This window comes from Fundulus heteroclitus, chromosome 5 (assembly GCF_011125445.2).
Source record: "Fundulus heteroclitus isolate FHET01 chromosome 5, MU-UCD_Fhet_4.1, whole genome shotgun sequence".
NCBI classification, from domain to species: Eukaryota; Metazoa; Chordata; class Actinopteri; order Cyprinodontiformes; family Fundulidae; genus Fundulus; species Fundulus heteroclitus.
Window position 1 is genome coordinate 25,858,704 of NC_046365.1, and position 19,422 is coordinate 25,878,125.

The 19,422-nt window shown below is 37.8% G+C and overlaps 1 protein-coding gene across 3 annotated transcripts in view; it reads left to right on the forward strand.

Moving 5' to 3' along the window:
• LOC105929252 (complement C3) overlaps nucleotides 1-19,422 on the forward strand; it is a 45,027-nt gene that overhangs the window by 13,225 nt on the left and 12,380 nt on the right. For 2 of the 3 annotated variants that reach the window (XM_036137290.1, XM_036137291.1), the window contains 23 exons: nucleotides 283-365; nucleotides 464-551; nucleotides 657-759; nucleotides 1,399-1,519; nucleotides 1,962-2,077; nucleotides 3,065-3,211; nucleotides 3,860-3,959; nucleotides 5,124-5,218; nucleotides 5,296-5,487; nucleotides 5,602-5,757; nucleotides 6,496-6,625; nucleotides 7,839-7,907; nucleotides 9,152-9,394; nucleotides 9,499-9,610; nucleotides 9,690-9,778; nucleotides 9,948-10,087; nucleotides 11,067-11,279; nucleotides 11,992-12,055; nucleotides 12,143-12,232; nucleotides 13,510-13,716; nucleotides 13,808-13,883; nucleotides 16,361-16,520; nucleotides 16,605-16,700. In XM_036137290.1, the coding sequence (XP_035993183.1) occupies nucleotides 283-365; nucleotides 464-551; nucleotides 657-759; nucleotides 1,399-1,519; nucleotides 1,962-2,077; nucleotides 3,065-3,211; nucleotides 3,860-3,959; nucleotides 5,124-5,218; nucleotides 5,296-5,487; nucleotides 5,602-5,757; nucleotides 6,496-6,625; nucleotides 7,839-7,907; nucleotides 9,152-9,394; nucleotides 9,499-9,610; nucleotides 9,690-9,778; nucleotides 9,948-10,087; nucleotides 11,067-11,279; nucleotides 11,992-12,055; nucleotides 12,143-12,232; nucleotides 13,510-13,716; nucleotides 13,808-13,883; nucleotides 16,361-16,520; nucleotides 16,605-16,700 (2,890 nt within the window). The remainder of the gene's footprint in view (nucleotides 1-282; nucleotides 366-463; nucleotides 552-656; nucleotides 760-1,398; nucleotides 1,520-1,961; nucleotides 2,078-3,064; nucleotides 3,212-3,859; nucleotides 3,960-5,123; nucleotides 5,219-5,295; nucleotides 5,488-5,601; nucleotides 5,758-6,495; nucleotides 6,626-7,838; nucleotides 7,908-9,151; nucleotides 9,395-9,498; nucleotides 9,611-9,689; nucleotides 9,779-9,947; nucleotides 10,088-11,066; nucleotides 11,280-11,991; nucleotides 12,056-12,142; nucleotides 12,233-13,509; nucleotides 13,717-13,807; nucleotides 13,884-16,360; nucleotides 16,521-16,604; nucleotides 16,701-19,422) is intronic. The other variant, XM_012866947.3, reaches the window with a different exon arrangement.

A 19,422-nucleotide genomic window follows, 5' to 3' on the forward strand; every position in this document is an offset into this window, starting at 1 on the left:
TCCCCACCTTGCTAGTTAATATTTAATATTTAAATAGGGAGAGTGACAGGTGATCTGAGTGAGACTGATAAGTGGTGGCAGCAGGTGGAACCAAATACATTTCACTTAGTGAAGTGAGTTAGTGAAATAAATGAACAATTCAGTATTCAAATTTATTGAAAATGACCATAAAAATCAAATGTGTCTCGGAAAGAAAATATTTAAAATGTTATGAAATATGAATTTGATTATTTTTGTGTCTTCCATTCCACTAATATTTGTTTTCAATGTGTATGCATATAGTTTTGGAGTGTGGAAAGTGTTAGCCAAGTTTAGGACTAACCCACACTTGAGCTTTACTGCCGAGTTTGAGGTCAAAGAATATGGTAAGTGGCTTTTCCACTTAATTTAAATCAATGAATGTTTTCGATTACGATTGAACTGACTGAAAAAAGCTGCACATGTATGTCTGCAAATTTTACAGCTCTTCCTAGTTTTGGGGTTAATCTGACACCTGGAAGCTCCTTCTTCTATGTAGACAGTATAGATCTAGCAGTGAACATCAAAGCTACGTAAGTGAAGCTATTTATTTGTAGATGTATTGAAATGATGGAAAGGTTGAAGTGTGAATAAAGTGTATATCTAATTGAAACATAATCCTTTACTTTTGGTTTTAGATATAACTTTGGGGAAGCAGTGGATGGAACAGCATATGTGCTGTTTGGAGTTGTTCATGAGTATCATAAAAAAAGTTTTCCGAACTCTCTACAGACAGTGAAGGTTAGAGGACCTTATATTTATTTAGTTATATTTTGAACTTGATCTCAACAAAATGCACCTAAATGAAAGCAAATGAAAGACTAACCCTGGGGTTCTACTGAACCCAGAAGCAGTTTGAAAGCGGTGTGGTAGTGGTGCGGGAGCATCACTGTGTGGCAGCATCATGCTTTCTGCCAGGCACGCTATTCCTCTGGGAGTGATTCGGAGCAGAGCGCTGCTGTGGATAAAACAAGGAGTGCATCATCAAGCAACAGTATTGTACTTGTAGGCTTTAAATAAATTTAAAATTGTCGTCCAAGGTGTTGAGTATTGATTGAATGCGCTGGTGGCTTGGTGCTGAAGCCACAGATAATGACGTATTGATGTTTCACAGTAAAATGTGATCCAAGGTCACATGACATGAATCATTATGTGCAAACTATGGACCAATAACACTCTTTGTCTAATAATAGTATACAGTGAGTTTAACTTTTTGAACTGAATTACCAAAATAGTTAAACTTTTGATCATAAAGTTATTATTGAGATAAAGAGGTTGGATAAATAATTATAATCTGCTTTAATCTGACTGAAATAATAACTTAAGTATACAGAGATAAAGATGTTCTTTATGACAAACTTTTGTTTTGCATCATATTAGATTTTGAGAGGTGAAGGAGTGGCCAAACTGACCAGGGAGCACATCACACAGACTTTTCCAAATATTCTAGACCTGGTGGGGAGCTCTATATTTGTAGCAGTCAGTGTGTTGACTAAAAACGGTAAGAAAAATTTTGAAACTATTTCTAAAATGCTACAACGTAATAGAACATGACTCTTCTAAGTGTATTTTGTCATATTACGAGGTCACAACAAGTTTCAAGTCAAAAGATTAACATTGAAGAAATGACTCACTATGCAGGAGTTTTGCTGAGTTTGTTAAAATAAAAAAAGGCTATGTGAAGAAGAATTTCATTATTTAAACTTACAATTGCCAATTGGCATCTAAAGGTTTCTTTGTATATGGAAGCATTTCCATCTTTGAATAAGACAGAAACACAAATGAGAAACTAAAACTTCATCAAACAAAACATGTTCAAGTAAAAAACCTGCTTTATCATCATGTTTTTCAACTTGGCCTGATGACTTTGAATTAAACACAGTTTTTTTCCAACTTTAGATTGTATGTATTGCCTTTTTATGAACAAGTTGTTTTACCATCAGGTGCTGAAATGGTTGAGACAGAGCTGAAAGAGATAAAGATTGTCACTTCCCCCTACACCATCTTCTTCAAGAAAACGTCAAAGTTTTTCAAACCAGGCACACCGTTGGATGTTGTGGTAAATAATTTGTTTACATTGGAGTGGACAGAGAAAAGTTCAATAATGCCTTCCAACATCCAAACAAATTTGAAAATCTTAAACTGCGCTGCTGCAGCAGTTTTTAAGGCCTTGTTTGAAGAATGTACAAACCTTTGCCAGTGATGATGTTGTAGTAGTTATTGCGGAGGAAGGACATCTGGCTCCTGGTCACCTTAGCAAAATTTTAATAGACATATAGGAAACGCTGTCTCCCACTTAAATAGCATGAAAACATGTTGTAAAACTAATAGGGGAAAATTGTCAACATAAAGGCATCCATCAAAAGTATTGAAATTGTCTGGGAACTTGTTAGGGTGGATAAAATGGCTGAACAGCCCTGATGTTGACAATACTTGAGCCCTGATGTTGACAATACTTGTTTAAGCTAAATTTGTAAAGTAGTCGGGTGCCAAAGACTAAAATTGTCTACTTTCTTTGTAGGTTGGATACTGTATTTACAAGGAATAATACTCTCCAGTGTTTGAAGAAAAGCCATAAGAATCAAGCCAATCTGCTGAAACAAAGAACAATCACTACACAGATAAATAAATCGGCATTATGAGGTTCTGTACACATGAAAATTGGTATAAAATTGGGTTCCCAGTGAACTAGGGTTCCTAGGAATGTGAGAAATGCCACACCTCCAAATCATGCGTAGACTAGTTTAGAGTCTATGCAGAAATGGAGTTTGAAGATTGAAATTGATGATAAGGGAGTAATTTCAGATGTAGTACTAGTTTTGTGGAAGGATGGAAAAATAACGGGCGAAAAACCTGTTCAGAAGGTACTTAGAGGGCAGTAGAACTTCACTGGCCAATATTTATGCTTTCCAGTATTGCTGTATTCCAGTTACATTCAAACAGGGAGAAGACTTTAAGGTGGCTTTAATCAGGAAGCCTGAAAGGTTTCAACTGTTATATCCTATAATGTAGTTTAATAATCATTTTGTGTTTTCTGCTCTGGCAGGCTGAAGTTGTGTATCCTGACAATTCCCCAGCTCAAGGTGTCACTGTGGTGGTGAATCCTGGTAACATGGAGGAAGTTACAGGAGCAAATGGTGTCGCGACATTTACTGTCAACACATTAGAGAGCTCTCAAACTCTGACTATTTTAGTAAGTCAAGTGAATCGTATGCCACCCAATCCTCATCAGTAAGGCTCCAGTTCAAAGTGAAAGTTCCTTTTCGAATAACAAAGTTATGTAGTTAGGCAGTGCAACAAAATTATTGAAAAAGCACCAGAGGAATCAAAAGGACAGAAGCCAAAGCAACTGAAAGAAGAAGGCAAATAAGGATAGTATAAACGAGAATAAAAATAGTCAGAGTTGGTTGATTAGATGTCTGCAAAACCAGTCACACCTAAACAATGTGATCACCTGCTCACTATTGCCAAAGGCTCAGTCAAGAGGAGGTATTGCTGCGAGGTCTATGACTGCAATGCAATTGACTGTACGTCCTTAGACAGAAAATGTTTCGACAATGGGATAATAAACGGAATTGGACTGAATTGTATTAGAACCAAGATTGTTGATTATATTAATGAACAATAGAATTTGTGGTGAGTTGGCAATGTGAAGCTAATCTGCATTGAAACTGTATTAAATGTCTAAAAGAGGAAGAAGAAAATGATCAGTCAGTAAATGACAGGACCTGATCAGTACGCAGTTATATAATATACCTAATAGTCAGTGATACGATAGATAATCTGTTTTGTCTGTATGTCACTTTTCTCAGTGTTTAAAGTTGTGTGTCCTCTATTACAGGCACAGACCAAAGATCCCCAACTAACAGCTCAAGGACAAGCATCTGCCTCCATGACAGCTCATCCATATAAATCCAAAAGCAACTCTTACCTGCCCGTGTGTAAGCGACATCTAAAAAATAAATACAGTTCGGCCCAAAATTATTCTTTACCCCTGGCACATTCAGGTTTAAAATAATTTTGATTATGCCAAGCAGTTAGCTTCTGATTGGAAATGAGACAGACACCTCTAAAAAGATAAAACTATGTAAAAGGAGTATACATTTTGATAAGAAAAATATTTATTTTTTTCAGTTAATTTTTTGAAATGGCATGTTGAAAATTAGCAATCAATGGAAAATCAATGGAAAAATGTTATTGGCATTACAACGATCAAACCTGTTTTTACAATTGCAAATCAGCTTTTTGCATATTTCAGTTTTTATGATTTATCTTTGGTCATGAGCTCCAAGTCATTGAGATTGGAAGGCATTTCCTAGCCTGGCCAGCCAGAATGATAATATGTAGCATTCTGTTCTGCACATTGATAATGTGCAGCCCTCTGTTCTGCACATTATCAATCTAGGACTCCTCCCATTGAATCCGTTTAGGGAAACGAGGGACATGCGGCAGAATTCTCTGAGCTGATTGGTTGAAGCCACAACTAGTTCCCGCCTACCAAAGGCTGGTTTTAGCCAACCATGGTATCAGTGAGAAACCGCAACTAGTTACCCTGGCCCCGGTACTTCTTTCTGTTTTTCTCTCAAAGAAATCTGACAAAACAGATGTGATGGCAGCACCTACTCGTGCATCCTCCTGCGGTGCTGTGTTTATGTTATTTTGGCTGTGAGCTCGTCGGCTTTTGCTTTCATCACAGCTCTAAGTCCCGCCTTAAACCATAATACTACAACGAGATTGGTCCAATCCGTTTTTGGTTAAGTCACAAACGGTTGAAGTGGGAGCAGTACATGATGGCTTCTCATATGTTTGTGAATGCGAAAATATTGTGAGAATTCAGCTTGCAGGCAAGAATACTTCTTCCCATCACCCTAAAAATGTATCTGCCTTGACAGATTCTCTATCAGATACAAGTTGGAGCTCTGGCTGAACCACTCCAAAGAGTTGGTAAGAAGAAAGATATTGAAGTTAAAGGATTCCTCTAAATGAAAAAGCTCCCTGGGGTGTGAATAACTTTGGGCTAAACCAAAATGTAGTCTACCCACTGATATTGATAATCATTGAGTCTAATAGGTAAGAGCCCCCTAAATACCAAGTTCTTGTTACAGATGTAGATTCAGCTGAGGTGGAATTAGGAAAGACCATAAAAGTCAACATCTTCCTTAGTAGACAGGAAAGGGAACAAAAAGACATCACATATCTGGTAAGAAAACTTTAACTGCAAACGTGTGTTTTAGTATCTGTGAGCCTTAGTTGTTTGACATGTTTCTGTATTCCCAGATTTTAAGCAGAGGTCAGATGGTGAAACATGGACGATATCGCACAACCGGTCAAGGACTGTTTAGCCTGAGACTTCCCGTTACCAAAGAAATGTTGCCATCATTCCGCATTGTAGCCTACTATCATCCAAATTCTGAGGAAGTTGTTGCAGACTCTGTTTGGGTAGATGTCAAAGAATCCTGCATTGGATCTGTAAGAAGCACAACAATGAAATCAAGATACATCCACACAAACTAATACAGCTGTATGCTCAAAGATAATGATGAATTTGAAGCACAGCAAATAAATGTTTTCTTTCTCTTTAAGCTAAGTCTGGAATCAGTGAGACCTGCTGCATCTTATGAAAATCGCATGGGCTTCCGTTTAAAAGTCACAGGAGATCCAGAGGCTACAGTGGGACTAGTTGCAATTGACACAAGTGTCTCTCACCTGAACAGGAAGTACCGCCTGACACAAAGAAAAGTAACTCCTTTTGTGTGTTTGCTAAAATATTTCATATTTAGCACGTGATCCAAAAATTTATTAATTAATTATTGTTTCATTAAAAGAACATCAGAGAACGGCTCTGAAGGCTTTTGTTGGCTGTTCTGTTTTGTTGTTTCCTGCGTCGCTCTCATCAGCGTCACGGGTTAGCTTCGGTGTGAGTGGTTGAAATAGCACGTCGATAAAGATGACAGACAAGGGGGTTATCCAATCATATGCAAGGATTTTTGATAAGGCCCAGCCTTCTAAAACGCCATTCCTATGGATCTGTTCCAGATGGATGAGTGGAGCTAAGCGGAGCAAAATTAATTTGGCTAGGGTCAGGTTATTCACTGAGCCCAGAGTCAAAAACAGTTAGTTTAGCTATACAACAAAATATTTTGATAAATTAGCAAACAGATACGTGCAAACTAAAAAGGTTCAGTAGTTTATGCTTGCTTCTTTACAGTTGCTCCAACGTTTTGTGCCATCCGGTGATTCTGTGATTCCTGGGGTCCTTTAATGAAAACAAAATCTTCTTCTGTAATAGCTACACTATGTTTATGTAGCTGCTCTGGATTTTTATTTTGACCAGCTTAATAAGTATATTACTCAATAGTATGTATCCAAATGGCAAACTTACTTTTTCTCATTAACAATGTCTATTATTTAAATAATTTCTCACAAAGCCCTGAATCTTTTCATAGATTGTATTTAAATAGCTTTCATTCTGTCTAGATCTGGGACATGGTGGAGGAATACAACACTGCCTGCACAGCAGGTGGAGGGAAGGACAGCATGAATGTGTTCTACGATGCTGGGCTGTTGTTTGAGACGAGCACCATACCCGGGACACCTTACAGAACAGGTTAATACTTACTCATGCTGCCTTCTGGACTGACTGGATGACTGCACAGCTTTGTGTTTGGCCATCTCTTAAACAATTAAAGATTTCTCTTTCAATTATTTTGTTTGATTTTTGTAATGTCCTAAAGCATAAAATCACTTCAGCTTTTATAGGTTTCGTTCAGACTATATAGATCATAACCTAATTAGACACATTTCTATAATTTCCTCTTAACATCACTTTTTAAATTTAGCAGAAAACTGAAAGAAATTCATGAACCCCTAAGTTAGATCCTTAAAACAAACCTCACTTGAAAGTATACATTGTGTACACAGATATTAGCTAAGAGACCATTTTGACCAAATCATTATTGTTATTCATGTTTTCTGGCTCCAAGCTATAGCAAAGCTGTTTGTTGGATTTAAGCATATCATCTTATTTATATTTGTGCAGTTAGGATAGATAAGGAGATCAACATGCCGTAATCTGCATAATTATTCAGAAATTTCCATCCCTCTGGCAAAATCAGAAAAAAACAGGTTTAAGTGACACTGAAAAGAAAAAAAATGCAAAGTTAAGAGGTGTATAGCAGTCTTTAATTGCAGGTAATTTTGTTTTCTTTCCATTCTTGAACTTAAAGAAAGGACTTGGCAGAAAATCTTTGCTCCCTCCATAGGCTAGACTTTTGAATTGGTGGCAGGTTGACCTACTTTTTACTTAATTGAGCTAATAATTACAAAGATTGCTGGAGTTACACTTATAAAGTTTAACGTAAACCTCCAGCTGGTGAGTTGATCCTTAAATGTGGAAACAAATATAAACAGAGTGTGACATCACAGAAACAATAGCATACCTTGTCCTGACAGAGTAGTGCAATCTGGAATTTAAAACCGTCATTGCAATAACACACACGGTGTGGAAAACAAAGGAGCATCAAAGCGTCATGTGTTTCAAAGACGTGACAGGACTTAATGGTTAATTCCCTCAGGTGTAGACCAGGGTAACATGGTTTTTGATTTGCCAACCTGCATGACAAGATAGGAAACTGTTTGGTAGCAGCTTTACAAGGGTGGGAAGGGAGCGTCCAACTAGCTTCTCAGCTGTTGTTGGCTACAGGGCAGCTTTGGTATTGATATTGTACTACTTTACACTCTCAACAGCAAATATTTTGTCATTTGCAAGCCTGGTTTCTTTTCTTTTTGTCAAATTACTAAATTATACGCTGCTTTTTCAGATTTCAAGTGCCCCACCTCAAGCAGAAGAAAACGAGCCCTTTCTCTGAGATACAATGCAAGCACACCAGGTAAAAATTGTTGCTTCAAATCCTCAAAACCACAGGGTTAGTGAAACTCTGCACGGCAGATCAGTTCACTGATTGTCTTGAACTTAAATAGAGAGCGTATTACTAAATTTTTATCCTCTCTGCAGAGTTCATTTTAAAATGATTGCATATGTTTTTAAGTCTTTAAACGGTCTTGCCCCTCCCAGCTCTCTGAGCTACTGCTTGTGCGCTCCCCCTCTCGGTCTCTCAGATCAGCTGACCAGCTGTTGTTGGACGTGCTGAGGAAACAGCTGGAGCTGAGGGGAGGCTGGGCTTTTGCAGTTCCCAAATAATGGAACGCTTTGCTGCTGCAAATTATAAAAGCCTCTACAACAGACGTTTTTGAATCTGCTCTTAAGAGCGCTTTTCTTTGGCAATTGAACCGGTATAGGTGTTAACCAATTGTTTTGATTTTCTTATTATTATTCTTGTTATTATTAATGCATGTTTGTTAACGTGTGAAAGAAATAAAATAATTTACTTAGCTTACTTCTTTATTTTTCCTCTGTTTTAGCTGTAGTGTCAGAAAGGTCAGATCAGAGACCTTAAACTTTAGCTGAATGTATGGATATAAACTATTTTTAGTGATGAAGCTCGCTCCAGTGAAACAAGGAAACAAAATAAGTTATTCTATTTGTAGCTTTGGAAAGACTGGACAAAAGTGCTTTAGATCACAAATCCAAAATAATATACTTAGCTTAATTCTTATTATTAATAGAAACAAAAGTTTTTTTTAACTTTGTGTATGTTTGTTAAGGTATGAAGGAAGTCTAGTCAGAGAATAACTTAGCTTATTCCCTTGTTTTCCCTACATCTGTAATGTTTTCCTGTTCATGTACAGCACTTTGAATCATCTTGTTACTGAAAAGTGCTATATAAATAAACTTGCCTTGCCTCTTTTTGTCAGTGTTGCATTACATTTGGTTACTTTTATTATTTTATTTTTTACTTTTAATTATTATCTTCTTTGTTCTAAGTGTTTATGTTTTTTTATTTATTTAAAATCATTCATTCAATTTGTTTAGCACTTTGTTCAGTGCCTGCTGTTTTTAACTTAATTTATAAATAAAGTTGGCTTGGCTTAGATAGGTTTTTCAAATCAAGAAAAATATTTTGGTTGCCAGCTACTCATCAACTGCTGCAAGCAAATTAAAACAATTTCCATGTATAAGTAAAACGGCTGATTATACCTGGAGGATAATGTTGTTTTCTGTCTTTTCTTTCAGATTCAAGTTTTGCTCAGGAATTTCAGTCTCGAGTTAAAGAACTTCAGTCGTGCTGCTTGGATGGTATGAGGAATGTCTCTGACCAGCACTCCTGTGAGAGGCGAAGGAGGCATGTTGTGGGCAGTCCAGCCTGTGCTGAAGCCTTCATGCATTGTTGCAAGAACATGAAACAACAAGCTGGGATGAAAGGGGAAACTCAACTGCTGCATCGCAGCAAAAGAAGAGCACAAGACACGAGTGATGGTTGTTATCAGTTTATGATCTTACTGCACTGGTATTGAAGTTTGAAAATAGTTACTGATCCTTATGAAAGATTTGCTCTTTTTTAATTTCCACATCCACTGGAGAAGGTGGTATCCCAACAAATTCAGATTTAATCAGCATTCGCACCAGATTTCCAGAAAGTTGGCTTTGGTCTGAAAAAAAAATGAGTGCTTGCCCTGGAAACAAACCTGACTGGTAAGGACCAAATTAGTGATTCCACTGTAGATACTATTAAATTTTTTTTCCTCGTGAGTCTGACGTAGCTCTATTTCAGCTCATCTACATCATATGAAACAACTGTCATGTTGCCGGACACAATGACAACCTGGCAGCTAACAGGCATTGCTCTGTCAAGTACTCATGGTGAGCACTCTTTGACGGATTTACACAACACAAATGTCTTCCATAACCATCCTCTCTCGAGCTGCACATTTAATTTGCATTTAGACGTTTTTAGGTTGACAAGAGTTGTGCATGTGCAGTATGGTATCCCTCAGCATGTTTATTTTGCTCTTGTTCTGTTTTTTTCCAGGTATCTGTGTGTCTGACCCATTAGAGGTCACAGTAAGGAAAACGTTCTTCATTGATCTCAGGCTGCCGTATTCTGCCGTTCATGGAGAGCCGCTGGAAATTAAGGCAGTTATCTACAATTACAGTCCTTATCCCATCAATGTAAGTCTGAGCTATTTCAACCAAACTAATCAACTTTTTACGTCATGCAAGTGAGTCTGGTGTATATATATATATATATATATATATATATATATATATATATATATATATATATATATATATATATAATCCACAAATAACAAATTTGGAAAACAATTTCTTAAAATGAATAAAGAGAAACAACCATGCAAAGAATAACTGAAAATAAACCGCTAACTCTTTAAAAGAAAATTTAGATGTACTGAATAAAAATGTATATTCTATACATTTAATATAAATGAACAGAATATTGATAACTCTATGGCTCAAATAACCTAAAATAACCCCTGTGCTTTTGGACACATTTTACCTCTTGTAAAGAACCTGTTCTGTTTAAGGTCTAACCAGTTTGTTCTCACTGTTTTTGCTGTAATGTGAGCAATGTGCTACAAACGTGAATGCGTAGCTGACGAGATGGAAAAGTGATGGAAGAAGAGCATAAGCTGTCCAATTAATTGATTTGCTATCCCTAAGCCTGACCGGTGAATAAATAGTGTTTAGTTATACTCTCCACCAAAAACACATGGACCAAATTCTGTTTTGGTGATTTCAGCCCAAAAAGCTATTCTAGAGCTAGGAAGCAGGAAATACATATGCAGACCTGTTCCCCGAAAACAGGCCTGTTTATTTTTCAACACTCTGTTATTAATCTACAAAACCATTATATTATTAAATGAAGTCTAAGTTTAGGGAGTGGAGGCCTAAGCACAATTTAAAAGATTCAAAAGCCTCAAATGGTGCTTGTTGAATACCGACAGTTTTTACTGTAAGTATTAAATTACATTAAAAAGCTAAATGGAAAGAGCTGTTTGTGACAGAGGTTTTACTTTTCTTATATACCTCTCCATTTATATTCCCAGTTTCTTCAAAAGTCCTCACTTACAATGTTTGAATACAATCCTCCATTTAAAACCCGGTTCCTCCTTTTGCCCATTTTAAGGTGTATTTGGATCTGATGGATACAAACGATGTGTGCAGTGCAGCATACAGAAGTCTGAGCTACCGCCAGGAAATTCAAGTTGGACCCCAAACTATTCTGCCTGTTCCATTTGTCATTATGCCAATGAAAGACGGACATGTCAATGTTGAGATTAAAGCAGCGGTTAAAGATTCGGCCCTTAGTGATGGTGTCAGAAAAGAGCTGAGGGTGTTGGTAAGTTCCACTATGAAATAAATCTGTGGGTTATTTTACCTCCTTATGTTTCTTGAGAACTGTTCTTGAATAAAGACTGAACCTGCTAAAAGCCTGTATCAGCAGGGTTGTTTTTTTTGTTTTTGTTTTTTCAGTCCAGCAGGCGTACTTGACATATACAGTGGTCAGCAGTGCTTCTCGAACTTAGGTCTTCTTTATCTGGTCTACGTAGGAGACATGGTGAAAATAGCTCCAAATAATGCCACGGTCATAACTTTGTTCATCTGATTTAAACAAATTGCTCAAACACTATGTATAAAAATCATATCAAGACTGCAGGATATTTATTTCTACTTGGATTAATTTGTCTATTTATGTGGATAAAACTGGTTTGCTTAATCAGCTCTGAGCATCACGTATTCAAGAACAATTTGGACTTTAAAAAAAATACTTAGAGATAGGTTGTTGTGACATATCAGGGTAAAAATAGGAGACAAAATCAGGTGTTTTGAGAAAGCAAGATCCAGGCATATGCATTTACAGAATACAGCCAGAACATTGCAGTGAGACAAAAAAATTGTAAAAATAAATTTTTAGTTAAATGTATTTTATCATCTTTTTTTCCTGGCCTACTATGGAGACCCTAAAGACCATCGCTGCTCTCCACAGCTTAAATTATGCAAAGATTCATTATTAATTTACTAATATTAATCATTTCTTTCCATTTCTTCAGCCTAAGGGCAAATTGGTAAAGTCTGTAAAGATTGTCACACTAAACCCGACTAAGGATGGAGTTAGTAAGTTTCCAAATTATTCGGTCAAAAGTTTGCTTGACATATTTTGTTATATGAATGCCAGCCATAAGATATTGCCTTTATCTCTAGATGGCCAACAAGTTGTAATGATCAACAGTGAAATTCTTCCAAGTGATGTTGTTCCAAACACACCAATGAAGACGTTCATCTTTCTAACAGGTAATTCAAGCAGGCAATGTGTTGGTGAAGATTCTCCAGGTCATGATCAATCCAAAAAAGTTTAAAAAAATAAAACAACTGGACTTCTATTCTGAAGCTGAAGATGTTTCGCTTCACATTTTGAATTGAGTAAGCTGCTTGGATGGGAAGCGAAACGTCTTCAGCTTCGAAATAGAAGTTCAATTGTTTTGTTGTTTTTTTTAACCTTTTTTGGATCAAACAAGTAATCTTTCTGTAAAGAAACAGCACTAAAAATCAATAACTGTGTATCCCAGAAAAACAACTAAACGTATATTTGGTATTTTTTTAAATTGTTACAATGAAAATTGTAACACCTCTTTATTGCACAGACTCCATGTATCAAGAAATGTCAAACTTAAAGGAGCAATAAGCAGAATTTCATTATATTAACTAAAAAGTTTTTGGTCTTTTGTGAAGACCTAAAGGTATATTTTTAAATGGACTATGCTTGAGCAGATAAATAAGATAATCTGCCAATGGAATAAGAATGTTGCACTTAAAATAGGAACAACTCAACTCCACCATCTTATTTCAAGTGCAGGATGTGTAATTATCTTATTTTAGGGCTCAAAATACTTATTCCATTGGCAGATAATATTATTTACCTGCTCGAATCTAGGACAGAAACACACATTTTAAGAACATTTTACTTATTTTTAGATCCATTTTTGCAGTGCTGTTTTTTAGCCTTTGCAAATAGGCTCATTATGAGCCACTGGGTAAGAAGGGGAAATAGTTGCCGATTGCTGGAGCGGAGCGAAAGAGGCGTGGCTTGATACATATCTTGATTTGGCCCATAGACATTGCTCAAGGTCCACCTAGAGGTGAAGAATCACTTATTGCTCCTTTAAGGTGTTGTTCAAAGCCTAAGGTCAAATAATAATAATTCTCATCTGTGTTGTCATTGCAACACACATTTCAATGAATTTCATCCTCTGCATTTAACCCATCCCCCAGGGAGCAGTGGACTACCACTGTGCAGAACAATTCTTTCCTCTCACAGCTCGCAATACACATACTCCCATTTTTTACCCATGTGGTTGAACCATTGTATTTCATTTACATTTTTCAAATTTTAAATTCTTGAAAATGAGATGACACATCTCAAGGAGTTATCTTTGAAATGAAAAAAAATACCAAATCTGTAAATAAAATAATTAGGCATTAATACTGGGTATTTTCTGATGTTATCCTTTTGTGTTATCAAGAAAAAAAATGTTCATTTTTTTAACACTTCTATGTTTCTGTCCATATAGGAGGAGAGAAGATGACTCCATTGCAGGAGAATATCATTAGTGGAACAACAATGAGTGGTTTCTTCCAAAACCCTGTAGGTTCTGCAGAGACTACCATGATTATAACAACTTTGCCTGTTGTGGCAACTATGTATTTGGATAAAACCGATCAGTGGGAAACTGTGGGGTTAGAGAAAAGAGATGAAGCTCTCCAACTCATAAGAAATGGTACGTTGTCAACCAAAGTCTTTATCAAGAACTTGACTAAGATAGCTAATTTGCTGTTCAATACAATTAAAGTAAATGCTCTTCTTTATAGGGTATCTTCGAGAGCTGATGCACATGAAAAAAGATGGGTCTTTTGCTGCATTTCCTAATATACCAAGCAGCACCTGGTGAGACAGACAAAACCTTTTATACACTTTACCTGTATCAAAATGTTTATCTGAATAGTAATAGTTCTCTAAAATAGTTTGATATAATAGAATTTATGGGGGGGGGGGGGGGGGGGGAATAAGTGTTATGTAATGTGGAGTTGTAGCAGGACCAAAGTGCAGACAAGTGCTTGGGAGCTGTATGATGAAGTGAATGATAATAATTTATTGCCATGAAATGAACGACTTACAGGTAAGGCAGGAGATGACTGGAACCAGAAATATGGGAAGCACATAATGTATGATCGGGCAAAGATGAAGAGGAGCTAGTGGTTTAAATAGGGAGGGAGGGAACAGAGAAGAAAGCAGGTGGAAGTAATTAGAGAAACAACAGGAGATTGAAATTAAGGTGATAAGATGAGGGAGTGGGAGTGCAATGCAACAGCAGAAGACAAGAAGGGAAACGAAACCAAACACAAAAACACTGTTGAGTGTCTCAGAGTCTGAGAAAGAAGAAATATCTAATGGGTATATAAGAATTTCTTGTTGATAACAGAGAAAAATAGTTTGACTGTTTCAAATGAATGCAAAGCCAGATCAAGGGTCTTCAACCCTGGTCCACAGGACCCACTGTGCCACTTGTTTTAGATGTGTCTGTGCTTTACCACACCTGAATCAAATGATTGAATGACATCCTCAGCAGCCACGACGAGTAGCTGATCCTTCATTTATTTAGGTCAGATGTGTGAATGCAGGGTGAGATCTAAAACATATAGAAGGCAAGGGTTGAAGACTCCTGGCTTTGATCAATTTTAAACCCATGGTAAACATGGTTCCATCTCTGAATATGCAAGTCATACCTTTGAAGAAATGCAGCACGTCTTTCATCATCTTTCCTGATTTCCTTAAAAATGTTTCCATGATGTCAGTCAAGGAAGCAGTGCGTGTCATGAATTGTTATGTAGTGGCTGGACAGAAGCTGGACATAAGAGGTGGTGGAATAACAGAGGATCTCTGTCCGTCCGTCCGTCCGTTTTCTTCCGCTTATCCGGGTTCGGGTCGCGGGGGCAGCAGCTTCAGTAGGGAGGTCCAGACGTTCCTCTCCTCCGGGGGAATCCCAAGGCGTTCCCAGGCCAGCCTAGAGACATAGTCCCTCCAGCATGTCCTGGGTCTTCCCCTGGGCCTCCTCCCGGTGGGACGTGCCTGTAACACCTCACCAGGGAGGCGTCCAGGAGGCATCCTGACCAGATGCCTGAGCCACCTCAACTGGCTCCTTTCGACGTGGAGGAGCAGCGGCTCTACTCTGAGTCCTCCCCGGATGACTGAGCTCCTCACTCTATCTCTAAGGGAGAGCCCAGATACACTACAGAGAAAACTCATTTCAGCCGCTTGTATCCGGGATCTCGTTCTTTTGGTCACGACCCAAAGATCATGACCATAGATGAGGGTAGGAACGTAGATTGACTGGTAAATCAAGAGCTTCGCCTTTTGGCTCAGCTCTCTCTTCACCACAACGGATCGGTACAGCGCCCGCTTCACAGCAGACGCTGCACCAATCCGCCTGTCGATCTCCCGCTCCCTCTTCCCCTCATTCGTGAACAAGACCCCAAGATACTTGAACTCCTCCACTAGGGGCAGCACATCCTCCCCAACCCAGAAAAGGCACTTTTCACCCTTTTCCGGTTCAAGACCATGGTCTCGGATTTGGAGGCACTGATTTTCATCCCGGCCGCTTCGCACTCGGCTGTGAACCGCTCCAGTGAGAGCTTTAGATCACGCCCTGATGAAGCCAATAGGACCACGTCATCCGCGAATAGCAGAGACGCAATCCTAAGGCCACCAAAACGGATCCCCTCAACACCTTGGCTGCGCCTAGAAACGGAGCATCTGACAAATGGAATTGAAGTCCAGGAAGCTTAAATGAAGGGAATGTAAGGAGAAAGAAGCGTGAAAAACAGGTGAAATTAATGAGATAATAATTATAGGAGACAGATGAGAGCAATGAAGGTGGATGGCTGAGGGAGAAGGAAGGTGAAAGAAGGAGCAAAAGGGGAGGAAACACAGGAAGAATTCTCACTTACCATACTACCAAAATAATAAAGAAAGAACTAAAAGACACCATGAACTAAATCTACAAGGTAAAAATAAACCTACACTAATGGATAATAACTAAAGGAGGCACAATCTAAGAACTAAAAGAACAAGTCCAAAACCAACACCTGAAGATCGTGACAGTGAGTTACAGATGTTGTCACAATTCATCCACAGATGTGCCTCCTTTTAACTTGAATGCTGTAAATTATTAACTGGGCCTGTGTGGTACAAAAATAATCTTAGTTTATGATTAGGGATTCATTAAATTGAAAATATTATGTTAATCCTAACTGTCCTCAAACAGGGACATTTTAGTCTTTTTTATTGTCAGACAAAGTCCTTTTAAACAGGGGTTTATAATATCTGGTTCAACTATAAATATATATGCATGTTTCCTCTACAAGGCTGACTGCTTATGTTGTCAAGGTCTTCACCATGATAAGCAACATGGTGCCAACAGAAAAAAAACATATCTGTGATGCCGTCAAGTTTCTGATTCTTGCAACCCAGCAATCTTCCGGGATGTTCAGAGAAGTTGGACGTATGTTTCACGTGGAAATGATGGTAAACTATTTGATTTTAATAATGTTCAAAGCAGGTCTTGCAAAAGAACAATAAACTGCATTTTATGCCAATGTGGGTTTTCAGGGCGATGTTGCTGGCACAGATTCAGATGCTTCTACAACAGCCTTTTGTCTGATTGCAATACAGGAGGCGCATGCAACATGCGCTGATACTGTTCATGTAAGTATTTCCATGTTTTCTTCGTGTTTTTTATAGCTTACTGGCTGTCTTAAATGCAGTGTTGCCTGCAGAAATCACTTGCACTTCATTTTATTTGGAATAATCATAACCGAACAAATGAGAATTTCATGGTTAAAAAACGAACAGGTCATGAGGAAACAGATATTTCACAAAATAACAAAAATATTGGGATAATTAAAATAATGTTATAAAAATATCATTGCAAATTCAAGACCTCTGTTACATAGCACACATACCCCGATAGGGCAGAGTTTGGCTTGGCCTATTTTACTCCTTTTTCCAGTAGTACCACCTCAGAGTGGTTTGCTATGGGTTGACTTGCTTTTTGTGCTTCTCCATTAGTAACGGTGACATGGAACCGTTAATATTTTTAGAACCTGCTGCGATGTGGTTCCAAGCACAGTGAGTCTGCTCACTTAGTTCCAGTAAAAGGAACTCCTAATGCTTCAGGATGCAAAAATATTTTACATATTTCTATGCTCCTAACCTTGCTGAAAAAAAATTGGGCTGATTTTTTTCAATTTCAACATAACTGAACACCAGTGCACAAAAAAAGGTTTATAAATATATGGATTAGTGAGTTTGATGTGAAAGAACCTGACTTGCTTCAACCTCACACCTTTTGAATTAGTGGAGACTGTGAGGCAGGACTCTGTCCGATATCCGTGACTGACCTCAAAAACTTGTCTAACATTCCCATAAACACACTCCTAAACCTTGTAGACAGCCTTCATGGAAGAGATAAAGCCACAAGGGGTTGGTCAATATGGTATCAAACCATGTGGGTTAAAGCTACATAGCCACATTATATTCCTATAAAAAAAAGACCAAAAACTGTTTGATCATGATAAAATAAGGTTATTTACACCAAGCGTCCCCACTGATAAATGTTTTGATAGTTTTTGAGCATAAATAAGACCCCAGCAACTAGCACGATGAGCAGAAATAAACAGACGTGGCACCATCTACCGTCAGAACCACAGAACTTTCAGAAAGCCACATGATGATTAAGAAGTTAGTACTAAATAATGCCGGCCTGAATGTGTCCCTATAAAGGGAGAGAGAGACGAACAAATGAGCCCTCTCTGCCAGGAGGACAAACTAGATGCTGTTCTACACTGCCCTGTTTCTAACATAAAATAAACTTCACTGTCATATTGAATTAACTTACCTGTCCAGCAGAAAGCTGCTACCTCTGCATCCATTTTAAATTCCAGTTCCCTCATTAATTAACTCCACCTTGTTGTAATGGCTGATATAGACTCTCATTTCCTCCTGTTATTACTTCTTTTGTTGTTTACTTTCTCATCCCTCTCGCTGGGCAAAGAGTATGGATGGTCCTCCATTTCAACAGAAAGCGGCAGACAGAATGATCTACGGTTGTCTTTGCTTGTTTTCTACTCCTCCTCCACAACTGCACATCTTCACATAGAAGACAGATAGGGAAATACACGTGTGGCTAACAAGTTTGACCATTTTCAGAAAGAGCGATGCAACGTGGCACCTTTCGATATCTGTGTATTTAGAGAGATTGCTTTAATTTTTGATGTGATCTTATTAGACTTGACCAGAATATGTATTTATAAAGGCAATACTTCATTTTTTGCTAATTAAAAGCCAAATTAGTTACACACTGTCCCTTTAAATGGACCTACCTACAGCAACTCTAAGAGCCTTATATCAGAACATCAAGGAGAACTAAAATTCCCATTTATAAACGGAAACCGGGACACAGCATCAAGGTGAGAACCAGTCAATCAGTAAATCAATTTATAATGTTGTAGACTGTAGAGGCTAAGAAGAGCATTGTTATTACTATTATCAATCCAAAAAAGGTTAAAAAAATAAAACAACTGGACTTCTATTATGAAGCTGAAGACGTTTCGCTTCCCATCCAGGAAGCTTTCTTAGTTCAAAGTATCTGGAGTTTCAAGCTTTTTAGACCTAGAGGCTGGACCTCATTGGAGCTTAGATTCACATGCAAATTCACCTGGAACTGGTCACCCCAACAATGGAGAATTTTTAGGGTCATCGTTGTAGTCGTCACATGTGTGGGGTTGAATTGTGGTGAAACTTGGCAGGAATCAACCCTATTGCTGTGTTTTAAGTTTTTGAAAGTTGAAACCTGAGCCCTCCTCCTCTATTTAAAGATGTTTTTTCGCATTTGTAGTAAATGGCTTTCTTCACCTCTCTCTCAAACCATCTGTCTTCTCTGTTCAAAATCTGAACATTTTGGTCCTTAAGAGTGTCCTTTATCCTTGAGGTGCAGGTGGACGGCTGAGTCTTGTCCGGATTGATCATAAACTAGATGACTAAGAATCTTTACCAACATATTACTATTATCACAGAATTAATAAGGATGTTTACTCACGTCAATCAACGCTGCATATACCAGGCTATGTGCCTTTAAGAAAGGCATGACATTCTAGTTCAAATGTATGTGAAGGCTGACATACAAATACTTCTGGCAATACAGTGTATTAAATTCGCAAAAGAATACTTTTCTGATTATTTGGAGAAACTGTACAAACTCAGGCAACTGTAAAGACAACCAATGACTGAAAAGGTTGACTGATTATGCTAAACACTGCTCTTTAATGTAGTTTTTCAATTCACTTTGTTCAAAGAGCACTGATTTACAAACACTTCTCAAGGCATTTCATAAAACAAGAAGGTCTGGTTTAATACAGAAAAATATAGT